At 55.4% G+C, this 22,467-nt stretch overlaps 2 protein-coding genes across 15 annotated transcripts in view; one reads left to right on the top strand and one right to left on the bottom strand.

Annotated features, from left to right (window-relative positions):
- Window positions 1-4,349, bottom strand: part of Pcnt (pericentrin) — a 108,783-nt gene extending 104,434 nt beyond the window's left edge. For 6 of the 8 annotated variants that reach the window (XM_070030881.1, XM_070030882.1, XM_070030884.1 and 3 more), the window contains exons 1-2: window positions 4,216-4,348; window positions 2,512-2,724 (exon numbers count right to left, since the gene is read on the bottom strand). In XM_070030881.1, coding sequence (XP_069886982.1) covers window positions 2,512-2,724; window positions 4,216-4,272 — 270 coding nt within the window. In that variant the 5' untranslated portion in view covers window positions 4,273-4,348. Of the gene's footprint in view, window positions 1-2,511; window positions 2,725-4,215 lie in introns of all 8 variants that reach the window. The other 2 variants (XR_011373589.1, XM_070030887.1) reach the window with 2 other exon arrangements.
- LOC138832615 (uncharacterized protein C21orf58-like) lies at window positions 4,072-22,460 on the top strand. 7 transcript variants are annotated; one of them, XM_070030895.1, is made up of 10 exons: window positions 4,579-5,316; window positions 5,438-6,599; window positions 6,862-7,195; window positions 8,402-8,462; window positions 10,140-10,210; window positions 11,507-11,656; window positions 13,068-13,179; window positions 19,739-19,848; window positions 19,936-20,123; window positions 20,394-22,460. In XM_070030895.1, the coding sequence occupies exons 3-10, from the start codon at window positions 7,136-7,138 to the stop codon at window positions 20,452-20,454; spliced, it is 813 nt and encodes a 270-aa protein (XP_069886996.1). In that variant the 5' UTR covers window positions 4,579-5,316; window positions 5,438-6,599; window positions 6,862-7,135; the 3' UTR covers window positions 20,455-22,460. The 7 variants fall into 7 exon arrangements, with proteins under 7 accessions (XP_069886992.1, XP_069886996.1, XP_069886995.1 ...); XM_070030891.1 differs by lacking the exons at window positions 19,739-19,848; window positions 19,936-20,123; window positions 20,394-22,460 and adding exons at window positions 4,072-4,571; window positions 15,736-18,061 and having other exon boundaries at window positions 5,156-5,316; XM_070030894.1 differs by lacking the exons at window positions 19,739-19,848; window positions 19,936-20,123; window positions 20,394-22,460 and adding an exon at window positions 15,736-18,061 and having other exon boundaries at window positions 4,579-4,931; window positions 5,156-5,316.
- The last annotated feature ends 7 nt before the right edge of the window (window positions 22,461-22,467 follow it).

Here is a 22,467-nt window from a genome sequence, read left to right as displayed (position 1 = left end):
AGGATTTCACACAAGTCCAGAGCACTTAGAAATGGAGCCTCTGAGTATGCCACACTCCCAAGAGGCCCGTGCCAGGATGGAGTGAATGAACACATCTCTGATCATGGGACCAGCAGGAATGAGGGAGTCAGGAGAGTTTAGCCAGTTTCAAAAGTACAGATCAAGTCTATCTCTTCTTCAAAATGTAAACTAAGGCCTCTAATATCCAGAACATACAGAGAACTTAAAAAACACTCAGGCTAGGAAGGTGGCTCAGTGGGAGAGTGCTTGCCTTGTATGCATGAGGCCCTGGGTTCTATTCCTCAGCACCACATAAGCAGAAAAAGCCACAAGTGGCACTGTAGCTCAAGTGATAAGAGTACTAGCCTTAAGCTGAAGATCTGAAGGACAGCACCCAGGCCCAGAGTTCAGACCCCATGACTGGCAAAAAAAAAAAAAAAAATGGCTGGGAAGTTGGCTCAGTGGTAGAGCGCTTGCCCCGCTTGCATGAGACCCTGGGTTCGATTCTTCAGCACCACATAAGCAGAAAAAAGCCACAAGTGGTGCTGTGGCTCAAGTGAGTGCTAGCCTTGAGCTGAAGAACTGAAGGACAGCACCCAGGCCCAGAGTCCAGACCCCATGACTGACAAAAAAAATTTTTTTAATTAAAAAAAAATTTTTAAATGTTGGTGCCCATCCTGGGGCTTAATCAGGGCCTGAATACTGTCCTTGAGCTTTATTACTCAAAGCTAGTCTTCTACCACTTAAGCCAGCTCTTTCCTGCTTGGGCTGGCTTCAGATCACAATCCTTACATCTCAGCCTTTTGAGTAGCTAGGATTACAGGTGTGAGCACTGGTGCCTGGCTGACCAATCATTTTTCATAATCACATACACTCACACACCCATACATTTCCCCCACTCCCACCCCCTACCCACACACACCTAGAAGAAAGATTTCCTGGAGGAGACAGGGCAAGATGACAAACTGTGTATCTGCCATTTTTCACAATAAGAATCTGGTGACATAAAGAGATTCGTCAAAATTCTGAAGAAAAAGTATGAAGAGAAAAAAAAAATGACTAGATCAGGAGGCTGAGATCTCAAGATTGTGGTTCAAAGCCAGCACAAACAGAAAACTCCATTAGCTTCATATCTCTAACCAGCAAAAACACTGAACAAGAGGCATGGCTCAAGTAGTAGAACATAAGCTGTGAATGAAAAAACTAAGAACACAAAGCCCTGAGTTCAAGCCCCAGTTCAAGGAAGGAGGGAGGGAGGGAGGGGTTAATTATCCACTATGTTCTCCTCAGAGAGCCTGACAAGAGTCCTGCAGTGCAGAATCACTTGGAGCAAGTAAAGGCCTTCTCAACATAGGCGTCTCCCCTCAGCCACTAAGACAGCTTCACTAACCTGAGAGTTACAATGATAAGTGACAGGTGGCCCACAGGACAAAACTGCAGGGAGGGTGACATGAACCTAATCAGGCAACCGCGTGACCACCAGGCAGTCCAGTGCTCCAGAGCACACCAGGTCGGTCCAGTGCTCCAGATCTCACACAAGCACCAAGCCAAGGTCTCACGCCTTTCTAAAGAAGCAAACTGCAGATTTATAGGTAGACTATCACACATTTTAGATACAGGCACAATTACATTTATCAATAAGGCTAGCCAGATGTATGTATCACAGCTTTGAACAAAATTCTGCTCTCCACATTATTTTCCAATTTCTGGAAAACTGAATCTACCAGCAAACATCCTAGCAAACATCATCTGACTGTACCCTAAGGTGTACATGGCAGAGCAGGTCACGCTTTAATGACTCACTTTATAAAAGTGAAAAAGAAAAGCCCACCTAAAAGCAGTCTGAAGGCCCAGGAGCGCAGCCCCTTCTCACTGTCAATGCCCAAAGAAGAGCTCCATGCCATTCACAGGCCTGCAGCACCAGAGTCAGCTTTTTCAGCCACACACTACCTCTGCCATACCTCCCTAACCTTCCTCCTATCCTATCCCTAACCTTCCTCCTATCCTACCTTCAAAAAGGAGGAAAAGGCAAAGACAACAATCAAGTGCATTTCAAAGAAGACAGGGTATCATACTGTGTCTAACATCTGTCAAAGAGGCTGATACAACCACACAGAACCATACCACAGACAAATTACAGTTGTAAAATTGCCATTACCAAAGCAGCAAAATAACACTTACCTTTAAGCAATCAATCCAAAATTTCTCAAAATCAGTAAATTATTCACTTAGAGTAAAACCATATAAGTTTGCCTAACTTTAATAAACTAAAACAAAGCCATCTTTCCCCACTTAAAAGTTAGATCAAAGATCACTTTTACTAAGTTACTCTAGCAATAACTAGAACCTACATGTGCTAGCAGATGGCTGCAATCGCAGCACTCAGGAGCCTGAAGGAGGAGGATCATGAATTCAAGTTCAACCAGGGTTAAACATCAAGACCATTTCTCAAAAAGCCAAGTAAAAAAACAGAGAAGCAAAATGTTGAACCACAACACTGAATAAATCTACCTGAGCTGAAAATGACCCTCTGGCCCCATCTGGGGTGTCGCTGTGTGCCGCACTCTTGCAAACAACCCCCGCTCCCAGAAGCCCACCATCCCGGGAGGCTATCGGACTCTCCTCCTGGATAGGCGCAACGAAAGCCGGGCCCTTCCTCTCCGCCGTCTTTTTCTTCGAATCCGCACTGTCACCTTTTGTTTTCCTCCGCCGGAAGTGAGCAAGCTGCGCAAAAACGTAGAGAAGTAGTAAAGGCAGAGATAAGTGAGAAAAAAGTAACAGAACCACAAAGTCAACAGTCCTGTGGGGAGCATGAGGCTCAGGCCACACCTAGGCAGCAGGCCACTTTCCCACTAACACTGTCCTCACTGACATCAGTGACACAAGCATTTCAGTTCAGAATGATATCCGGAGTCTATAAGTGAAGAGCTATTAATTGTGCCCAGATACAGACAGATTCGCTTTTCTAACCCTCGGCAGTTTACAGAAAATTAAACAATTTAAAATACATTGAGCACTAAATCCGCCATGCGTAATGCCTTAAAACTATACAGAAGCTGCTATTGTTCCTCTCGCCCCCTTCCCCCAGTCCAGCCAAAACTTGCGGGTTCTGAAACAAGATACAGAAATAGCAGAGAATTAACGAAGCCAGGTCAAGCTAACGTTTTCCTTTCCGGAACCCGCTGCTCTATTTTTCACGACTAGCTCCGTGCCCCGGGGACTGGCAGAGGCGCCGCCTCGCTCGCTCGCCGGCCGCCCGGACCGCCGTCTCCCCGGGAGCCTCACTCGAGAGAGCAGGGCGTGTTTCCTACACAGACCCGGCGGCCGTACGGGACAGGGCTTCGCCCCGCCGTCGTCCCCGGCCTCGGGGCCCCGGGCTCGGCTCCTCGGTGTGCGCAGCGCTGAGTGCGCGCCGGGCAGAGGCCACGCCAGGGAAGGGCGGGCGGGCGGCCTCCCGCGCCCCGCGGGGCCGAGCGCACCGTCCCGCCCGTCGCACCGCCAGCGGACACTCGCACGTCCCGCGCGCGGCGCAGCGGCCCGGGGTGACCCGGCCCAGACACCGGCCAGCGGCGGAGCGCGAGTCCGCGGCCGCGCGCGGCCAGGGCGGGAGGGCGCCGGAGCCCACGAGCCGCTGCCCTCCGTCCGGTCGGGGCCATGGCCAGACCCCACCTTCCCGCCAGTCACCCCGAGGCAGTGCTGCCCGCTTATGGCGCTCATGGACTGGCTGTACACTGGCGGAGCGAGGGGCCCAGCGCGACCCGCGGCGCCGGGGCGGGGGGCGAAGGCGGGAGGCTGCGCAGCCCCGCGGACCACAGCCGGTCCCACGGAGGCGCTTTGGGGCGACTCCGGGCGCTGAGGCGCGCCGGACGCGAGCAGGGCCGCCCCGCCTCGGAGCCGACCGCGCAGGCGCAGCGCAGCCCCGGCCCCGGCGCGCCCGGACCCCGGTGCGCCAGGCGCCCAACCAGCCAGCCCGGCGCCGCGAGCCGCGACCGCTGATTGGCTGCGGCCACGGCGGGGGCGGGTCCCGGCAGAGGGCGGCGGATTCAAGATGGCGGCCAGCAGGCAGAGGCTTTCCCGGCGCAGGCGGGAAAGGCACGGCCTGGGCGGCGGCCCGCGTCCGGTCGCGTCCACTCCAGGCCAGCAGTGGTGGCGAGCACCGGAGCCTGCCTGAGAACTTCTTGCCGCGGCCACGCGAGGAGGGCGCTAACCACTTACCTTCGCTCTTCCGGCCTCGACCTTCCTGCGCCGCCGCTCCTGCTCGTCTTCCTCCATGGTCCCCCGGAGCTCCTCTACGGACACCCGCACGTGGCGAGGAGACGCGGCGCTTCCCCGCTCTATTTACACTCCCGCCCCTCGCCCGCTCGCCCGCTCGCCCGCCCGCCCTCCTCTGACAACTGTCAGCGCCGTGTCCCCGCCCCTCTGCGCCCCAATCAGGGGCCAACTGCTCGCGCGCATCTGCGCGCTCTGGTGACGCAACGAGGGAGGAGCTCAGGCCTCCGATTGGCTTACTGGCCCGCCCGCCTCCTACGGGCCGACCAATGAGCTGAAGGCAGCTGAAGGGGACTGAGGAAGTAAGTGACCAGCCGAGGACCCGCTGTCCCCGGCCGTGGTACGGGCACCCGAGCGCCCTCAGCTGGCCGCGGGAGCTCCGGCCCGCGGGGCCCGCGCCTCCCTGGTGCTTGGTGAGGCCGGGGGGCTGCCCGGAGGCAGGGCCCGGGCCCCTTCGCCCTAGGCCGCGCGCTGCTCAGAACCACTTGCGAGCCGTCTGCGACGCGGGAACCCGACGGGCCGCGGGCGGCCGGGGCCCTCGACACACGTCGCGCGGTCTGGCGGCCGAGGACGCGGCTCCCTGCTTTAAGGGTGCTGTGCAGAGCGCGTCCTCCCAGACAACAAAGGAGGGAAAACACGGAGATCAGAGCGACATCGCAGTGGTGGGTGGTGGAGAGGCTGGCCAGGGTAGGGTGTGGTGAGGCCGCACCATCCACCCAATTCCCACGCTGGTCCAACCCGGCCGCCTGCTGTCTGCCCAGCGCCTCAAGCCGGTGCTTCATTTTTGGGGCCCTAGGGTTTGAACTCGGGCTCATACTTGTGAAACAGATGCTCGACCACTAGTCACACTGCAGCCACTCTTCCTTTTCTTTTTCTTCTTGTTCAGCTAGCACGCCACCACTTCAGCCACTTGACAGTACTCAAAACTCAGTCACCAAAAACAGGGACCTCAAAGAAACTGTCGCTGCTGGAGCCACAAGGAGCCTCGGGACGGGTCCTGAGATTCCCACATTGAGGGCATTTGGCAAAATAATAAGACCAAAAAAGGTTGGATTTTATTTAACAATGTCCCAACAGTCCTTCATTAATTATAGCGAATATGTCTTGCCTGTAAGTAAAGCCATAATGCGTTGTGTGGAAACCAACATCTTTTTCAACTTTTCTGCAGATCTAAAACTGGTTCTAAAGGAGTGACACTGATCCAGATGCATTATACTCACAGCCTGACATGTTGAAATGGAAGTCCTTCGTACAACTACTTAAGGATAAACAAACTGGTTCTACCATAACCTATTTAAAAAAAAAATTCTGTGGTTGTTTGTTAGTGCATACCTGCAGTCCCAGCATTCAGAAGGCTTTAGCTGAGGAGTTCAAAACTAGTCTGGGCTATATAGTGAGACCTTTTCTCAAAAATAAAGCTAAGAAAGTCATGCCCACTAGAAGGCATGTACCTGATGGTTACCTCCTCGTTTCCCTGAGTTGTTGAACTAAGTTAACTGGCCAATCCACACTCAGACCTACCTGTCAGTCTCCTGGAACTCCCATCAGAAAGACATGGACACACACCAGTGTCTGGATTTGGGGATGGGTCCACTGGAGCTAGTAGTGCGGTTAAAGAGCTCAAGGCACCATCCTCCAGATGGAGGACCAAACTGCAACGGGCAACACCAACCTTTCTGCAGCAACATTAGGTGGAACACTGATGTCACCGGCAAGGCTGGCCCTTGATTCCATGGATCGATGGACAGTCTCCTCTGCCCTAGCCCCTCCCACATCCAGAGAGGCTCCCAGAACCCATGTGGGTCATCATGGATCCACGGTACCTTTAAAACCCCAAAAGCTGAAGTATGAGGGCAACAGAACAACTCAGGAGACAATATTCAGAGTCTGATGGGATTTTCAGGGCTTTGTGGAACTGCTAGCCCTGCCCAGGATCCCCTTGAGTCCAGAGGCCTGGCCCACCTGCTGTCAATGCCCAATTTCATGAATGCGATTCATCCTCCTACTCAGGAGGAATTGGCTCACTTGCAAACCTGGAGCTTAGAACCGCCTTGCATGACCTCATTCCCATGTCTTTGTCTGCCTCATGCAAATCAACTTACTTTTGTCCCCAGCATCCCACTTGACCTGGGGTCCCCTGGGTGTAGGCACTCTTAGCTGCACTCTGTGCCAGGTCACATCAAAGCTGACCTTACCCACAGGAGTGGCTATTATTGGCCCATGTCCTGTGTGAGGCACTGGCCTCTGGTGTGTGTGGGTCCCACCATACACGCAGCTCCAGGTCCTGGTCACCCTACCCCTCTGCCCCAGAGAACTTCCTGAGCCCTCAGGTAGGTCTTCCAGGTGTCCATCTGCACTCCTGTCTTGCTTGAAGGGCTCCCTAGGAGGGTTAAGGGCAGTCCTGAGTGACAGGGTGGTGGGAGTGGCCTCCACCCATTCTTCCAGGCTCTGTCCTGAGAGGGAGGAGGTTCCCCAGGAGAGTCGGAGGTCTGTCCCTCTGTCCTGAGAAGGAGGAGGTACTTGGGGAGAGTCTTAGCTCTGGCCCTACAGTTGCCCCTTTACCTGGCTGTGCCTGTGGTTCTGTGTTGACAGGTAACTTGCATGGAGACTCTCAGTGGAAACCTGGCAACCCCAGTACCTCCCTCCCTGCCTGGCAACGGCCATACACAATCCCAGAGCTGGCCCCAGCACTTCAGTCCAGTGAGGAGATGGTGTCCTCCTGCTCACCCTTCTCACTCCCGAGTCTAGTCTCCAAAACCCCATCCTAGCCATAGCACTGAGGTGCCTGCTGCAGACAACTGAGGACCAGGGCCAAGAGCTGGCCTTGGCCCCTCCCCTCCTGCTGCCATCTCAAACAGTCCCCAGGATGCTGGACTCCTCAGGAGCAGACTCCATGACCCGACTGACACTAAGGCTCCTAGAACAGGTGAGACAGCCCAAACTACTGCCTCTAACTCCTCCAAGGAGACTGGCTTTGGAACTACAGAACAACACTTAATCTGCTTCCCACCCCTATTGGCTGTGCAGATCACAGAACTTACCTAGTTCTAGCCTCATGAAGGAGAAATGTGATTGTTTTGTTTATTTCTCCTTTGCACTTGGGTAGAACCAAGTAGATTCTAGTAGATTCTGCAATCAGGAGGCAGGCTGTACCTCCAGCAGAGCTCCATGAAGCATGTGTCACTCTTCCAGCTTTTAAAGAAACCTCCCCTGCTTTGGAGACGGCTTGGTACTTACATCTGTGACAGAGGCTGGCCAGGTCCAGTCCCCTGTTCAGCTCTCTAAGGGTGCACTGGAACACCTGGTCCTGGAAGGGCTCTGGGCTTAGGGTCCAGGACCTCAGTGCCCTGAGTGGCCAGTGTTCCATCTGCACTGCTCCATTCCCACTGCCTGCCTCTCACAGGCCTGCACCCGAGGCCATGCTGGCAACAGTCAAAGGTGCCACTAGCCAGGTCTCATCCTGAAAAGTCTGTTTAAGGCTTGCACTTCAGGAATCTTTCTAGAAGAACCCACTAGAATGATCCCTTGCTGTCCATCAGATAACCCTTTGTGTTCAAAAAGGAGCTAGTGCCTCATGTTGAATGTGTACCCAGCACAGTTGGGGTTTTTGTTGTTTTGTTTTGTTTTTGTCAGTCATGGGACTTGAACTCAAGGCCTGGGCGCTGTCCCTGAGCTTTTTCATTCAAGGTTAATACACTACTACTTTCAGCCACAGCACCACTTCCAGTTTTCTTGTGGCTAGTTGGAGATAAGAATCTCACAGCCGGGCTGGGAAGGTGGCTCAGTGGTAGAGCGCTTGCCTTGCATGCCTGAGGCCCTGGGTTCGATTCCTCAGCACCACATAAGCAAAAAGAAAAAAGCCGGAAGTGGCGCTGTGGCTCAAGTGGTAGAGCGCTAGCCTTGAGCTGAAGAGCTGAGGGACAGTGCCCAGGCCCAGAGTTCAGGCCCCACGACTGGACCCCCCCAAAAAAAAAATCTCACAGCCTTTCCTGCCCGGGCTGGGATCCTCACACTCAGGTCTGGCTACTGGCACTCCTAGAGCTTATGGCATCACTACTGGATACAACAGGTGGGCAGGGTAGATGCCACTCACCAACCTGAGTTAATACCATGCTCATGATGTTTCTCACAGAAGCTGGAACGAGAACGAGAGAACATGGAAGAGGGCTCTGAGGGTGCCCACTTTGTGTCCGGTAAGAGCCTTGAACTTCATGGATCCACAGGGAGGCAGGCCTGTGTAACAGGTGCAGAGCAGTAGCCCTGGGAGCTGCCTGTGCTCTCAACACATTCGATGGAAAGGCTTTTGTAAAACAATACACACCCGCATACCACCATTACCTATACAACTTAGAGGATACACACTCTTGCTAGCATTTTGCAGGTTAAAAAATGAAGTCACGGAGCCAGACAGACCCACATCCTTTAACTCCAGAGTCCGAATCTTGTCCTGTGGAAGGTGGGGTTCAGTCTTCCCTCCTCAGCAGCTGGTGACAGAGTACACATCCAGGCCTATGTCTCTCACCTACGTAAGGGCCTGGGAAAGGGGTAGGAGTGAGTCTTGGTCTTTGGAATTAAAAGCAACTCAGCTATGGTGCTCCAGAAGCTCCAGGGACAGCAGGCAGAACTTAGCGCCCCAATTCTAGGTGGGCCCAAGGAGCCTGGAAGAGCCCAACTCTGTGGCTGTAAATGTATTGGGAGGGGGAAGGGGGGGGGTTGTAGAGCTTCCTTCCAGAGCTTCCTCTCACTCACACATGGAAGGCAGGCCTGCCCTCTCCAGACAGACTGGGGCTAGAACTTGCAGGGAAGCCAGAGCACTATGGAGGCCTCCTGCCTCTCTGAGCCAGGAGGCTACAGGAGTGCTGCTTCAGTGTGGATTGCACAGGGGCCTGCCACGGACTCCCCAGTTGAACTCCCCACGTTGCACCTCAGCATGGCCCTTTCCCTCAGAGTCACCAGCCTCAGTCCTCCTTTCAGATGAGTGTTTAATGAAACCTGAGCCCAGGGGCCCAGGACACCCCAGCACCCTGAGACCTGAGCCAGGACACCCCAGCATCCTGAGACCTGAGCCAGGACACCCCAGAACACTGAGACTGAGCCAGCACACCCCAGCACCCTGAGCCAGGACACCCCAGCACCCTGAGACCTGAGCCAGGACACCCCAGAACACTGAGACCTGAGCCAGGACACCCCAGCACCCTGAGATCTGAGCCAGGACACCCCAGCAACCTGAACCCCGGATACCCCAGCACCCTGAGACCTGAGCCAGGACACCCCAGCACCCTGAGACCTGAGCCAGGATACCCCAGCATCTTGAGACCTGAGCCAGGACACCCCAGCACCCTGAGACCTGAGCCAGGACACCCCAGCACCCTGAGACCTGAGCCAGGACACCCCAGCACCCTGAGACCTGAGCCAGGACACCCCAGCACCCTGAGACCTGAGCCAGGACACCCCAGAACCCTGAGACCTGAGCCAGCACAACCCAGTACCCTGAGACCTGAGCTAGGACACCCCAGCACCCTGAGCCCAGGACACCCCTGTACCCTGAGCCCAGGACACCCCAGCACCCTGAGACCTGAGCCAGGACACCCCAGCAGCCTGAACCCAGGACACCCCAGCACCCTGAGATCTGAGCCAGGACACCGCAGCAGCCTGAACCCAGGACACCCCAGCACCCTGAGATCTGAGCCAGGACACCCCAGCAACCTGAACCCAGGACACCCCAGCACCCTGAGACCTGAGCCAGGATACCCCAGAACCCTGAGACCTGAGCCAGGACACCCCCCCACCCTGATGGATGCATGACATCCCTGACCACCTAGGTCACCAGCAACAAAATGGAGAGTGAGTCTGTCCCTCCCTCCTTCCAGGACAAGACAGGCTGGATGCTGCCCTGCAGAGTGCTCATAGGAGAAGGAAGGACCTGCTGCAGAGACTCTGGGTAGGCCACACACCTTCCAAAAATGCTGAAGCCCTCACCACCACACTCAGACCTCGCCCAGGGGTGGCCTTTTGGACTCCTGGGACAGACTGTGGATTGTGTATAGAAACTAAATTGTGAGCAGCTAAGAGACATCTTACCCACTTCCTTTAGAAAGTAGGTGTAAAGCTGGGTGCTGGTGGCTCACACCTGTAATCCTAGCCACTCAGGAGGCTGAGATCTGAAGATCATGGTTCAAAGCCAGCCCGGGATGACTGTGAGACTTTTTTGTTTTGGTCAGTTGTGGGGCTTGAACTCTGGGCCTTGGCATTGTTCCTGAGCTCTTCAGCTCAAGGATAGCGCTCTAGCATTTGAGCCACAGTTCTACTTCCAGTTTCCTGTGGTTTATTGGAGATAAGAGTCTGGCTTTGAACCGCAATCCTCAGATCTCAGCCTCCTGAGTAGCTAGAAGTACAGGTGTGAGCCACCAGCACCCAGCTTCCATGAGACTGTATCTCCAATAAAGTACTCAGAAAAGACTGGAAGTGGCACTGTGGCTCAAGTGGTAGAGCACTAGCCTTGGGCACAGAGGGACTCAGGGACAGAGCCTAGGACATGTTCAAGCCCCAGGACTGGCAAAAAATAAAATAAATAAGAAAGTGGAACGTGTAGGCTGAATGCTCTGGGTAGTGAGGTAAGAACTGCCTGGTCGTGCATCAAAAGAGGTGATAGGTAAGGCTCAGTTCCCACAGGGTTCTAGGCTCTAGGCACTGAAACCAGGGCACTTGTGTAAACTACACTTGAGAGCAGCAAGATGGCATGAGCCTCGCGACACACACCCCAGAACAGAGGCCAGGGCCTTGCCTGGTGGGAAGCAGATGCTGAAATATGCTGGAAAAGCAATCAGATTTTTTGTCTTGGAAGAAAAAAACAAACTACCAGAACCTTGTTTGAAATTATTTGCTTTTTTTTTTTTTTTTAGCCAGTTCTGGAGTAAACTCAGGGCCTAGGTACTGTCCCTGAGCCTTTCTGTGCTCAAGGTTAGGCCTCTACCATTTGGGCCACAGTGCCACTTTTGGCATATTTGCTGCATTTTAAAATAAGCAGTCCCACTTTAAAGCCTCCAGCTTTGCTTTTGGAGGCTGGCTCTTGTTCTGAGGTTCTCTACTCAGTTACAGGCCTGAGGGCCCAAGCACACAAGGGTCATGTGCCCTGGGGCAGGAGAGGTGGCATGGGAAAGCCCTGAGGGTGACAGCCCCTTCTCCCAGGCCCTTCTGCTGCCAGCTCAAAGGCCAGCAGGCTCTGTTGACCTTACAGGAACAGCAGCTGCTGGACGAGCACACGGGAACCCTCCCCTGGAGGGAGACACATGAAGGAACCCCCAGGCCAGTCCTGCACAGGGAGGCACCCCCTGTGGGAATGCACTCTGCCACCTCCCCAGAACCAGTGAGGGTCATCCAGCACCCGGTAAGAGGGCTCAGGAAAACACAGCTCCAGGCAGGGGAGGGGGGTCAGAACACAGGCCTCCCAGCAGTGTGGAAGGGGACTAAATAAGTCGCCAAGGAAAGGTTGTGTACTGTCAAGGAGATGGAGGCCCAGGCCCTCCACTTCTCTCCCAGTCAGTGCATCTGCTAGCCAGGGCCCCTGGGGACTCCCATGCATGTCCTCTATTATAGGACAGCCAAGTTGGCAGAATTTAGAACATCTGTCAGCTGATTCAGTCATTGAATACATAGATCTGCCTCTTAATTTGGGAAATGAAAATGACACTGAGCTACCAGTACAGCTCTGTTAACTGACTATATCTAGGTGCTTTAAAGCAGGTTTTCTTATTTATTTATTTATTTTTTTTTTTTTTGTCGGTTGTGGGGCTTGAACTCTGGGCCTGGGCGCTGTCCCTCAGCTCTTTAGTTCAAGGCAAGTGCTCTACCACATGAGCCACAGCACCATTTCCAGTTTTCTGGTGCTTTATTGGAGATAAGAGTCTCACAGATTTTCTGTCTGGGCTGACTATAAACCTCAATACTCAGATTTCAGCCTCCTGAATAGCTAAGATTACAGACATGAGCCACCAAGGCACCCAGCTTTTAAATCAGAATTGATGAGACCAGGAAATACCTTACTCTGCTGAAAACAGGAAATGTAATAAACATTAAAAATATCATATCCTAGCCAGGTGCTAGTGGCTCACACATACAATCCTAGCTCCTTAGGAAGCTGAGATTGAGGATCACAGTTCAAAACCAGCCTGGGCAGGAAAGTCTATAAGACTCTTATTCTCACTAAACTACCAAAAAAAGAAAAAGAAAGAAAAAAAGGAGTGGGAAGTGAAACTATGGCTCAAGTGGTAGACTGCTAGCCTTGAGTAAAAGAAGCTCAAAGACAGTGCCCAGACCTTGAGTTTAAGCCCCAGGAAGGCTCCAGGTAGCTCATATTTAAGCCTAGTTACTGAAGAGGCTGAGATCTGAAGATTGTGGTTTGAAGCCAGCCTGGGCAGGAAAGTCCATGAGACTCTTATCTCCAATAAATTATCAAAAAAGCTGGAAGTGGAAGTTCAGGGACAGCACCTAGGCCCCAAGTTCAAGCCCTAAGACTGGCAAAAAAAAAAAAAAAAGCTAAGAGCCTGGGCCATGGCCAGGGCAGTACAAGGCATAAAATAAATAAACAAATGAACAAATACTGCATCCTGTGTACACCCAGATGCAAACACCTTTCCAGTCTGTTTTCCACTTAAACTGTAGAGTTAGTCATTTGAAGCTCTTGGATGATGGGTGGAGGGATGTGTGGATGGATAATCAGTAGGCAGTGGGTGGGTGAATGAGTAGCAGATGGGTTGAGGAGGGACACTGCGGGCAGCTGATCCCCTGGCTTTTCTCAGGTACCCCAGCCTCCTGCCACCATCATTCAGCAGCTGCCTCAGCAGCCATTCATTGCACAGATTCCTCCTCCTCAGGTCTTTGCCGCTCAAAGATCAGGAAATATTAAGGAAGGTAAGTGATTCATATAATATCATGAGTTTATGAAAATGTGTTCTGACAGGGAATATAATATTTTTATAAGCAGGATAGTCATTAGAATTGCCTTTTGGCAACTCTACATGAAAATATATATATATATTTTGTTGATTGTGGGGCTTGAACTCTGGGTCTGGGCACTGTCCCTCAGCTCTTCAGCTCAAGGTTGGGACTCTACCATTTAAGCCACAGCACTACTTCTGGTTTTCTGGTGGTTTATTCAGCCTCCTGAGTAGCTAGGCTTACAGGCGTGAGCCACTGGCACCTGGCGATCTACATGTTTTGAAAGGCGGTATTATTCAATAGATGTTTGCATTTCTAGCCCAGCAATCTGTCTATCCCTACCTTGAAACTGGCTTGGTTGACTACTGTAGGTCAGTCTATGCTCTGAGAAAGGCTGCCTTAAGGCCACTGTGGGGTGCTGTTCACACTAGGTTAATCAAACTGTGGTGGTAGTATGTCAGTCTCTAAAGCAAACAAAAACTGTATGTGCATGCATGTTCTTATGCTTGGGGATGCGTATACTTGTATGCCTTGTCGAAAAAAATGGCAAAGCCCATAGCAAAAAATAAATATTTAAGTAGATAGCTATTTAGTGAAGCAAAGTTTAAATACTCCATTCCTTATTCCAAAACAGATCTCAACAGGATCAAATATTTGAATGCAAAAAGGCAAAATCACTTGGAGTAATAGTATAATTTCAGTTCTACTTGTTAAAACAGCTCTGCAGGGCTGGGAAGGTGGCTCAGTGGTAGAGCACTTGCCTTGCATGCCCGGGGCCCTGGGTTCGATTCCTCAGCACCACATAAGCAGAAAAAAAAAGCCGGAAGTGGCGCTGTGGCTCAAGTGGTAGAGCGCTAGCCTTGAGCTGAAGAGCTGAGGGACAGCGCCCAGGCCTAGAGTTCAGGCCCCACGACCGGACCCTCCCAAAAAAAATTTTTTTTTAAAAATAAAAAATTTTTTAAAAATTAAAAATAAATAAAATAGCTCTGCATGGTGGTACATGTCTGTAATCCCAGCTAGGGAGGAAAAGACAGCAGGAGATAATTTGAGGCTAGCCAGGACAAAGTGAAACCCTACCTCAAAAAAAGAAAAAACAATAAAGAAAGCATCGAGAGCATAGTTGAAGGGGCAGACGGCTTCTCTAGCAAGCTATAGGCCCTGATCCAATCCCTAATTTCACTAGCACACACACAAAAATACCTCACAACAGCCAGGTGCTGGTGGCTCACGCCTGTAATCCTAGCTACTCAGGAGGCTGAGATCTGAGGATCGCGGTTCAAAGCCAGCCCGGGCAGGAGAGACCGTGAGACTCCTATCTCCAATAAACCACCAGAAAACCGGAAGTGGCACTGTAGCTCAAGTGGTAGAGCGCTGGCCTTGAGCTGAAGAGCTGAGGGACAGCACCCAGGCCCAGAGTTCAAGCCCCACGGCCGACAAAAAAAAAAAAATACCTCACAACAGTAGACCCTAGTACCATTAATTTCATAGAAAAGAGATATGAATTTATCTGGCAATTTTATTCACTCCAGTAATGTCAAGACCTTCCTTATGTAATCTTTCTATATACCTTTAGAAACACCTATAGAGATCTCTCCATGCTTCATTTCCTGAGAAAGTTCTTATTTTCCTCATTCTTATACACATCTTGCTGGATATTTTTGTTTTTGTTTTACCAGTCCTGGGGCTTGAACTCAGGGCCTGGGCACTGTCCCTGAGCTTCTTTGCTCAAGGCTAGCACTCTACTACTTGAGCCATAGCACAACTTCCATTTTTTCTGTGTATGTAGTAGTGAGGGATCGAACCCAGGGCTTTATGCATGGTAGGCAAGCACTCTATCACTGAGCCACCTTCCCAGCCCACGTTATGCTGGGTATTAAAGTCTAGATTGATAGTTGTGTTCTCTCAACATATGCTAAGGACCCTTGTGATGGCCTTGGTACCACTCTGATAACATTACACTCATTTTTTTAGCATTTACCATTTTGAATAAAAACATGTAACATGAAATTGGCCATCTTTTTTTTTTTTTTTTTTTTGGGGTCCGGTCGTGGGCCTGAACTCTGGGCCTGGGCACTGTCCCTCAGCTCTTCAGCTCAAGGCTAGCACTCTACCATTTGAGCCACAGCGCCACTTCCGGCTTTTTTTTTTTTTTCTGATTATGTGGTGCTGAGGAATTGAACCCAGGGCCTCATGCATGCAAGGCAAGTGCTCTACCACTGAGCCACCTTCCCAGACCTGAATTGATTTTTTAAATTATTATCTTTAAGTGGTTATACAAACAGATTTCAATTCAGCCAGTCAGCTTGAGGCCAGGGTATCTATCCATAGTCCTTCCGTGCACACCCTCTACTCCCTCTGCACAGCCCTCCTGTGCACTGTCTGGCTGGCCTGCTGATGCGTGCTGTAGGCCCAGTCCTGGGAGGTCAGGCCACAGCCGGGCTGCAGTGAGCACCCTGGCATTGGACCTGACCGCCCTCCAGGGCTAGCGCTGCCGCTGCAGCCCAGGCCGGGCCACTGTTCCTCCTTCAGACAGCGGGCACCCGGCAGATGCTGGCTGCCCCCAGGTCCTGCCTAAGACCCTCCTCAGACCCTCCTACAACCTCCTCATGACATCTTCGGACCTTCTTGGACCTCCTTGGATGCTCCATGGAGCTCCTCAGACCTCCTTGGACCTCCTCAGACCTCCTCTGATGCTCCTTGGACCTCCTCCTGACCTCCTCAGACCTCCTCATGACCTCCTCATGACCTTGACTTCCTCACGACCTCCTTGGATGCTCCTCATGACCTCTGACCTCCTCAGACCTCCTCATGACCTCAACCTCCTCATACCAACCTCGGATGATCCTCATGACCTCCTCGGACCTCCTCACGACCTCCTCACGACCTCCTCATGACCTCCTCGGACCTCCTCAGATCTCCTCGGACCTTCTTGACCTCCTCGGATGTTCTTCGGACCTCCTTATAACCTCCTTGGACCTTCTTGACCTCCTCATGACCTCCTCAGACTTCCTCATGACCACCTCAGACCTCCTCATGACCACCTCGACCTCTTCATGACCTTCTCATGACCACCTCAGACCTCCTCATGACCACCTCATAACCTCCTCAGACCTCCTCATGACCACCTTGACCTCTTCATGACCTCCTCATGACCACCTCGACCTCTTCATGACCTCATGACCACCTCATGACCTCCTCATGACCACCTCATGACCTCCTCATGACCACCTCAGACCTCCTCATGACCACCTCATGACCACCTCGGACCTCCTCATGACCACCTCCACCTCCTCATGACCACCTCGACCTCCTCATGACCACCTCGACCTCCTCATGACCTCCTCAGACCTCCTCATGACCACCTCGACCTCCTCATGACCTCCTCATGACCACCTCGGACCTCCTCATGACCACCTCGACCTCCTCATGACCACCTCGACCTCCTCATGACCACCTCGACCTCCTCATGACCACCTTGACCTCCTCATGACCTCCTCAAATCTCCTCATGACCACCTCATGACCACCTCGGACCTCCTCATGACCACCTCGACCTCCTCATGACCACCTCGACCTCCTCATGACCACCTCGGACCTCCTCATGACCACCTCGACCTCCTCATGACCTCCTCATGACCACCTCGGACCTCCTCATGACCTCCTCATGACCACCTCATGACCTCCTCATGACCACCTTGGACCTCATGACCTCCTCATGACTACCTCATGACCTCCTCATGACCTCCTCAGACCTCCTCATGACCACCTCATGACCTCCTCATGACCAGCTCATGACCTCCTCCTCAGACCTCCTCATGACCTCCCCATGACCTCTTCATGACCTCCCCATGACCTCCTCATGACCTCCTCAGACCTCCTCATGACCTCCTCAGACCTCATGACCTCCTCAGACCTCCTCATGACCTCCCCATGACCTCCTCATGACCTCCTCATGACCTCCCCATGACCTCCTCATGACCTCCTCATGACCACCTCATGACCTCCTCATGACCTCCTCAGACCTCATGACCTCCTCATGACCTCCTCATGACCTCCCCATGACCTCCTCATGACCTCCCCATGACCTCCTCATGACCACCTCGGACATCCTCATGACCACCTCGACCTCCTCATGACCACCTCGACCTCCTCATGACCTCCTCATGACCACCTCATGACCTCCTCATGACCACCTTGGACCTCATGACCTCCTCATGACCACCTCATGACCTCCTCATGACCTCCTCAGACCTCCTCATGACTACCTCATGACCTCCTCATGACCAGCTCATGACCTCCTCCTCAGACCTCCTCATGACCTCCTCATGACCTCCTCATGACCACCTCATGACCTCCTCATGACCTCCCCATGACCTCCTCATGACCTCCCCATGACCTCCTCATGACCTCCTCAGACCTCCTCATGACCTCCTCAGACCTCCTCATGACCTCCCCATGACCTCCTCATGACCTCCCCATGACCTCCTCATGACCTCCCCATGACCTCCTCATGACCTCCTCAGACCTCCTCATTGTAAGGTCGCTCCTGGATGGCGAGCAGACTCCACGCTCCTCGCAGCAAAGTCTCCACCCAGTACCTGTGTTACCTAAGCAACTGGGACACCTGGAAGAGGTCACATCTGCATCCACTGAGGTCACATCTGAATTTGATGTGGCCACACCTTTCTCCGCCCACACCCTAGATAGGGCCCAGCCCAGGCCAAGACGCCCTCTCTCTGCTCTCTCTGCTCTTTTCTAGCTCTTTCCTCTCTTTCCCAGCTCTCTCTCATTCCCAAGCCTTTTGCCAGCCGCGTGGAGTGCCAACCTTGCCTGGTCCCAGCAGGTCTACTGAATAAACCTACCCCTTACCTGAATACCACTGTGTGGTGCAGTTCTTACTCTGCTACCTCTTTTTAAAAACCTAACACTCATGACCTCCTTGGACCGCCTCAGACCAGCCTCACATGCGCCGCCTCTGGCCACAGGACAGCACTTCAGAAGACCCTGGGCCCTGGGCTCGGCAGCTCTGGGCCGGGTGGGCGGGCGGGGTTGGCTGCGAGGGGTTGGGCGGGGCGGGGTGGGCGGGGCCGCGGGCGGGGTTGGCTGCGAGGGGTTGGCTGCGAGGGGTTGGCTGCGAGGGGTTGGGCGGGGCGGGATGGGCGGGGCCGCGGGCGGGGTTGGCTGCGAGGGGTTGGGCGGGGCGGGGTGGGCGGGGCCGCGGGCGGAGTTGGCTGCGAGGGGTTGGGCGGGGCGGGGTGGGCCGGGCCGGGGTGGGCGGGGCCGCGGGCAGGGTTGGCTGCGAGGGGTTGGGCGGGGCGGGGTGGGCCGGGCCGGGGCGGGGTTGGCTGCGAGGGGTTGGCTGTGAGGGGTTGGGCGGGGCGGGGTGGGCGGGGCCTCGGGCGGGGTTGGCTGCGAGGGGTTGGGCGGGGCCGCGTGGGCGGGGCCGCGGGCAGGGTTGGCTGCGAGGGGTTGGGCGGGGCGGGGTGGGCCGGGCCGGGGCGGGCGGGGCCGGCTGCGAGGGGTTGGGCGGGGCGGGGTGGGCGGGGCCGCGGGCGGGGTTGGCTGCGAGGGGTTGGGCGGGGCGGGGTGGGCCGGGCCGGGGCGGAGTTGGCTACGAGGGGTTGGGCGGGGCGGGGTGGGCCGGGCCGGGGCGGGCGGGGCCGGCTGCGAGGGGTTGGGCGGGCCGGGGTGGGCGGGGCCGCGGGCGGGGTTGGCTGCGAGGGGTTGGGCGGGGCGGGGTGGGCCGGGCCGGGGTGGGCGGGGCCGCGGGCGGAGTTGGCTGCGAGGGGTTGGGCGGGGCGGGGTGGGCCGGGCCGGGGCGGGGTTGGCTGCGAGGGGTTGGGCGGGGCGGGGTGGGCGGGGCCGCGGGCAGGGTTGGCTGCGAGGGGTTGGGCGGGGCGGGGTGGGCCGGGCCGGGGCGGGGTTGGCTGCGAGGGGTTGGGCGGGGCGGGGTGGGCGGGGCCGCGGGCGGGGTTGGCTGCGAGGGGTTGGGCGGGGCGGGGTGGGCGGGGCCGCGGGCGGGGTTGGCTGCGAGGGGTTGGGCGGGGCGGGGTGGGCGGGGCCGCGGGCGGGGTTGGCTGCGAGGGGTTAGGCGGGGCGGGGTGGGCGGGGCCGCGGGCGGGGTTGGCTGCGAGGGGTTGGGCGGGGCGGGGTGGGCGGGGCCGCGGGCGGGGTTGGCTGCGAGGGGTTGGGCGGGGCGGGGTGGGCGGGGCCGCGGGCGGGGTTGGCTGCGAGGGGTTGGGCGGGGCCGCGGGCGGGGTTGGCTGCGAGGGGTTGGGCGGGGCGGGGTGGGCGGGGCCGCGGGCGGGGTTGGCTGCGAGGGGTTAGGCCGGGCGGGGTGGGCGGGGCCGCGGGCGGGGTTGGCTGCGAGGGGTTGGGCGGGGCGGGGTGGGCGGGGCCGCGGGCGGGGTTGGCTGCGAGGGGTTGGGCGGGGCGGGGTGGGCGGGGCCGCGGGCGGGGTTGGCTGCGAGGGGTTGGGCGGGGTGGGCCGCGGGCCGGGGGCGGCTCGGCCGTGACTCGGGCTCTCCCTTCAGATATGGTGGAGATGATGCTGATGCAGAACGCGCAGATGCACCAGATCCTCATGCAGAACTTGATGCTCAAGGCGCTGCCGCCGGCCCCGGGGCCGCGCCCCGCGCCGCAGGTGGGACTCGGGCTCCGGGACACCGCCCAGCCCAGCCCACCCTACCCCAGCCCGCGCTCGGCTTGACGCGCCCTGTGCTCCGGCCAGGACCCGCGGTGGGCGAGCCCGGTGGTCCCGCGGGCCGAGAGGCCGCCGGCCCCGGTGCACCACCACCACCACTACGCGCCCGTCGCCCCGCCGCGGGCCCCCGCCGGGTACCCGACGTGGACCCCAGGACTCCCGGACGCCGCCGCGCTCCTGCCCGCAGTGAACCACGGGCCCGCGGTCCTGGGCGGGTAAGTCTGAGGAGGGCCTTGGGGGCGGGGCCGGGGTCACGGGGCGGGGTCATGGGGCCGGGGTCACGGGGGCGGGGCCGGGCCTGCCGGGGGGCCGGGCCTGCCGGGGGGCCGGCCCCAGAACCGCGGCCCCCGCTGTGCTCGCTGCCTGTGGAGGAGCCGGGACGGGCGGTGGCCGGAGGCGTGCGGGCAGTGCCCCTCTCGCGAGGATAGCTAGCCGCGCTGGCCTTGGACGAGGGCGGCTCCCGAGACGCGCTGCCCGCCTTCCAGCCGGCCGGCCGGATCCCTGAGCGGTGACGCCGTCTTGATGAGGAGCCGGAGCTACCGGTGAGCGGGCGGAGCCTGGAGGACAGCCCGCGCAGCCACGGGAGGACGGGCGCGGCGGGCCAGGCCCACCTGGAGCGGTGCCGGGCACACCTCCCCAGCCCAGACACCGCAGACCTGAGCGGCAGGAGCGCGGGCTGGGGTCCCCGCCCACCCCCGGAAAGCAGCACTCCTCTAGGTGGGGGCAGAGAGAAAAACATCAGCTGCATCCCAGCTACTCGGGAGGCTGAGACCGGAGGATCGCGGTTCAAAGCCAGCCCGGGCAGGAAAGGCCGTGAGACTGATCTCCAATGAACCACCAGAAAACCGGAAGTGGCGCTGTGGCTCAAGCCCGTGAGCGCCAGCCTTGAGCTGAAGAGCGCCCAGGCCCAGAGTTCAAGCCCCGCCACCAAACAAAACAAAAACCCCCTATCCATTTGGGTTGGAGACGTAGCTCATTGGTAGAGTGCTTGCCTAGCACATGTGAGGCCCGGGTTCATCAGTGACACATCATGCTGCGCACACATAGAAAAGTCAAACGCAGTAATTGAGACCTGTTTGCCACATGTGTGAGAGGGGGGAAAAAGCAATTTACAGCACATGGATGACAAGATTTGAGTTAAAACACACACACACACAGCTGGGCACTGGTGGCTCATACCTATAATCCTAGCTATTTAGGAGGCTGAGACTTAAGAGTGGTGGTCTGGAGCCAGCCTGGGCTGAAAAATGGAGAACTTCTCTAATTAAACAACAAAAAGCCAGACTGGAAGTGTGCTTCAGGCAGTAGAGTCCCAATACTGGCATATCACACACACAAAATACATATACCTCCCCCCCACACACAAGGGCCCCAAACAGACTCTATATATGATGGATCTTGTTTGCACAGCTTTTTCCAAGGAATCAAACACAGGCTGCACTCTGGTTCTTAAAAGCCATGCAGGGACTGGGAAGGTGGCTCAGTGGTAGAGTGCTTGCCTTGTATGCATGAGGCCCTGGGTTCGATTCCTCAGTACCACATAAGCAGAAAAAGCCGGAAGTGGGGCTGAGGCTCAAGTGGTAGAGTGCTAGTCTACAGCTGAACAGCTGAGGAACAGCTGAGGAACAGAGTTCAGGCACCATGACACCCCTCCCCCCCCCCCCCAAAAAAAAGCCATGCAAGGTGCTGTTTCTTCCATCCATCCATCTCTCCTGGTCCTGTCAGACTCAAGACTCTTACACTATGTTCATGCTTTTTTATTTTTTGGTCTGTAATGGGGCTTGAACTCAGGGCCTGAGCACTGTCCTTGAGCATTTTAGCCCAAGGTTAGTGCTCTACCACTTTGAGCCATAGCACTACTTCCAGTTTTCTGGCTTTTTTTTTTCTTTTTGCTTATGTGGTGCTGAGGAATCGAACCCAGGCCCTCATGCATGCAAGGCAAGCGCTCTACCACTGAGCCACCTTCCCAGCCCAACCACTTCCAGTTTTCTGGTGGTTAATTGGAGATAAGAGTCTCAGGAACTTTCCTGCCTGGGCTGGCTATGAACTATGATCCTCAGGTCTCAGTCTCCTAAATAGCTAGGATCTATAGATGTGCTTACTTTTAATTTTTGTTACTTTTTTTCTTATAAAATTGTTTTGTTTGGGGCTGGGAAGGTGGCTCAGTAGTAGAGTGCTTGCCTCGCATGCATGAGGCCCTGGGTTCAATTTCTCAGTACCATATAAGCAGAAAAAGCCAGAAGTGGTGCTGTGGCTCAAGTGGCAGAGTGCTAGCCTTAAGTTGAAGAGCAGAGAGACAGTGCCCAGGCGCAGAGTTCAAGCCCCATGACTGACAAAAACAAAAAAACTGTTTTTGTTTTTTGTTGGATTTGGAAAAGTAAAAAAAAAAAAGAAAGGAATTTTTTGTATGTTTTTTATTATAAAAATGCTATATAGAGGAGTTACAGTTACCTGAGCAAGGTAATAGTACATTTCCTATTGAGCATTGTTGCCTTCTCCTTTGTTTTCCCCCTTCCATCCCTTCCCTCCCACCTCCACAACTACCCCCTGCCCCCCATT

This window comes from Dipodomys merriami, unplaced genomic scaffold, assembly GCF_024711535.1.
Source record: "Dipodomys merriami isolate MVZ:Mamm:240054 unplaced genomic scaffold, mDipMer1.0.p SCAF_2, whole genome shotgun sequence".
NCBI classification, from domain to species: domain Eukaryota; kingdom Metazoa; phylum Chordata; class Mammalia; order Rodentia; family Heteromyidae; genus Dipodomys; species Dipodomys merriami.
The sequence above is the reverse complement of the archived record's forward strand: the minus strand, read 5'-3'. Positions and strand labels throughout refer to the sequence as shown.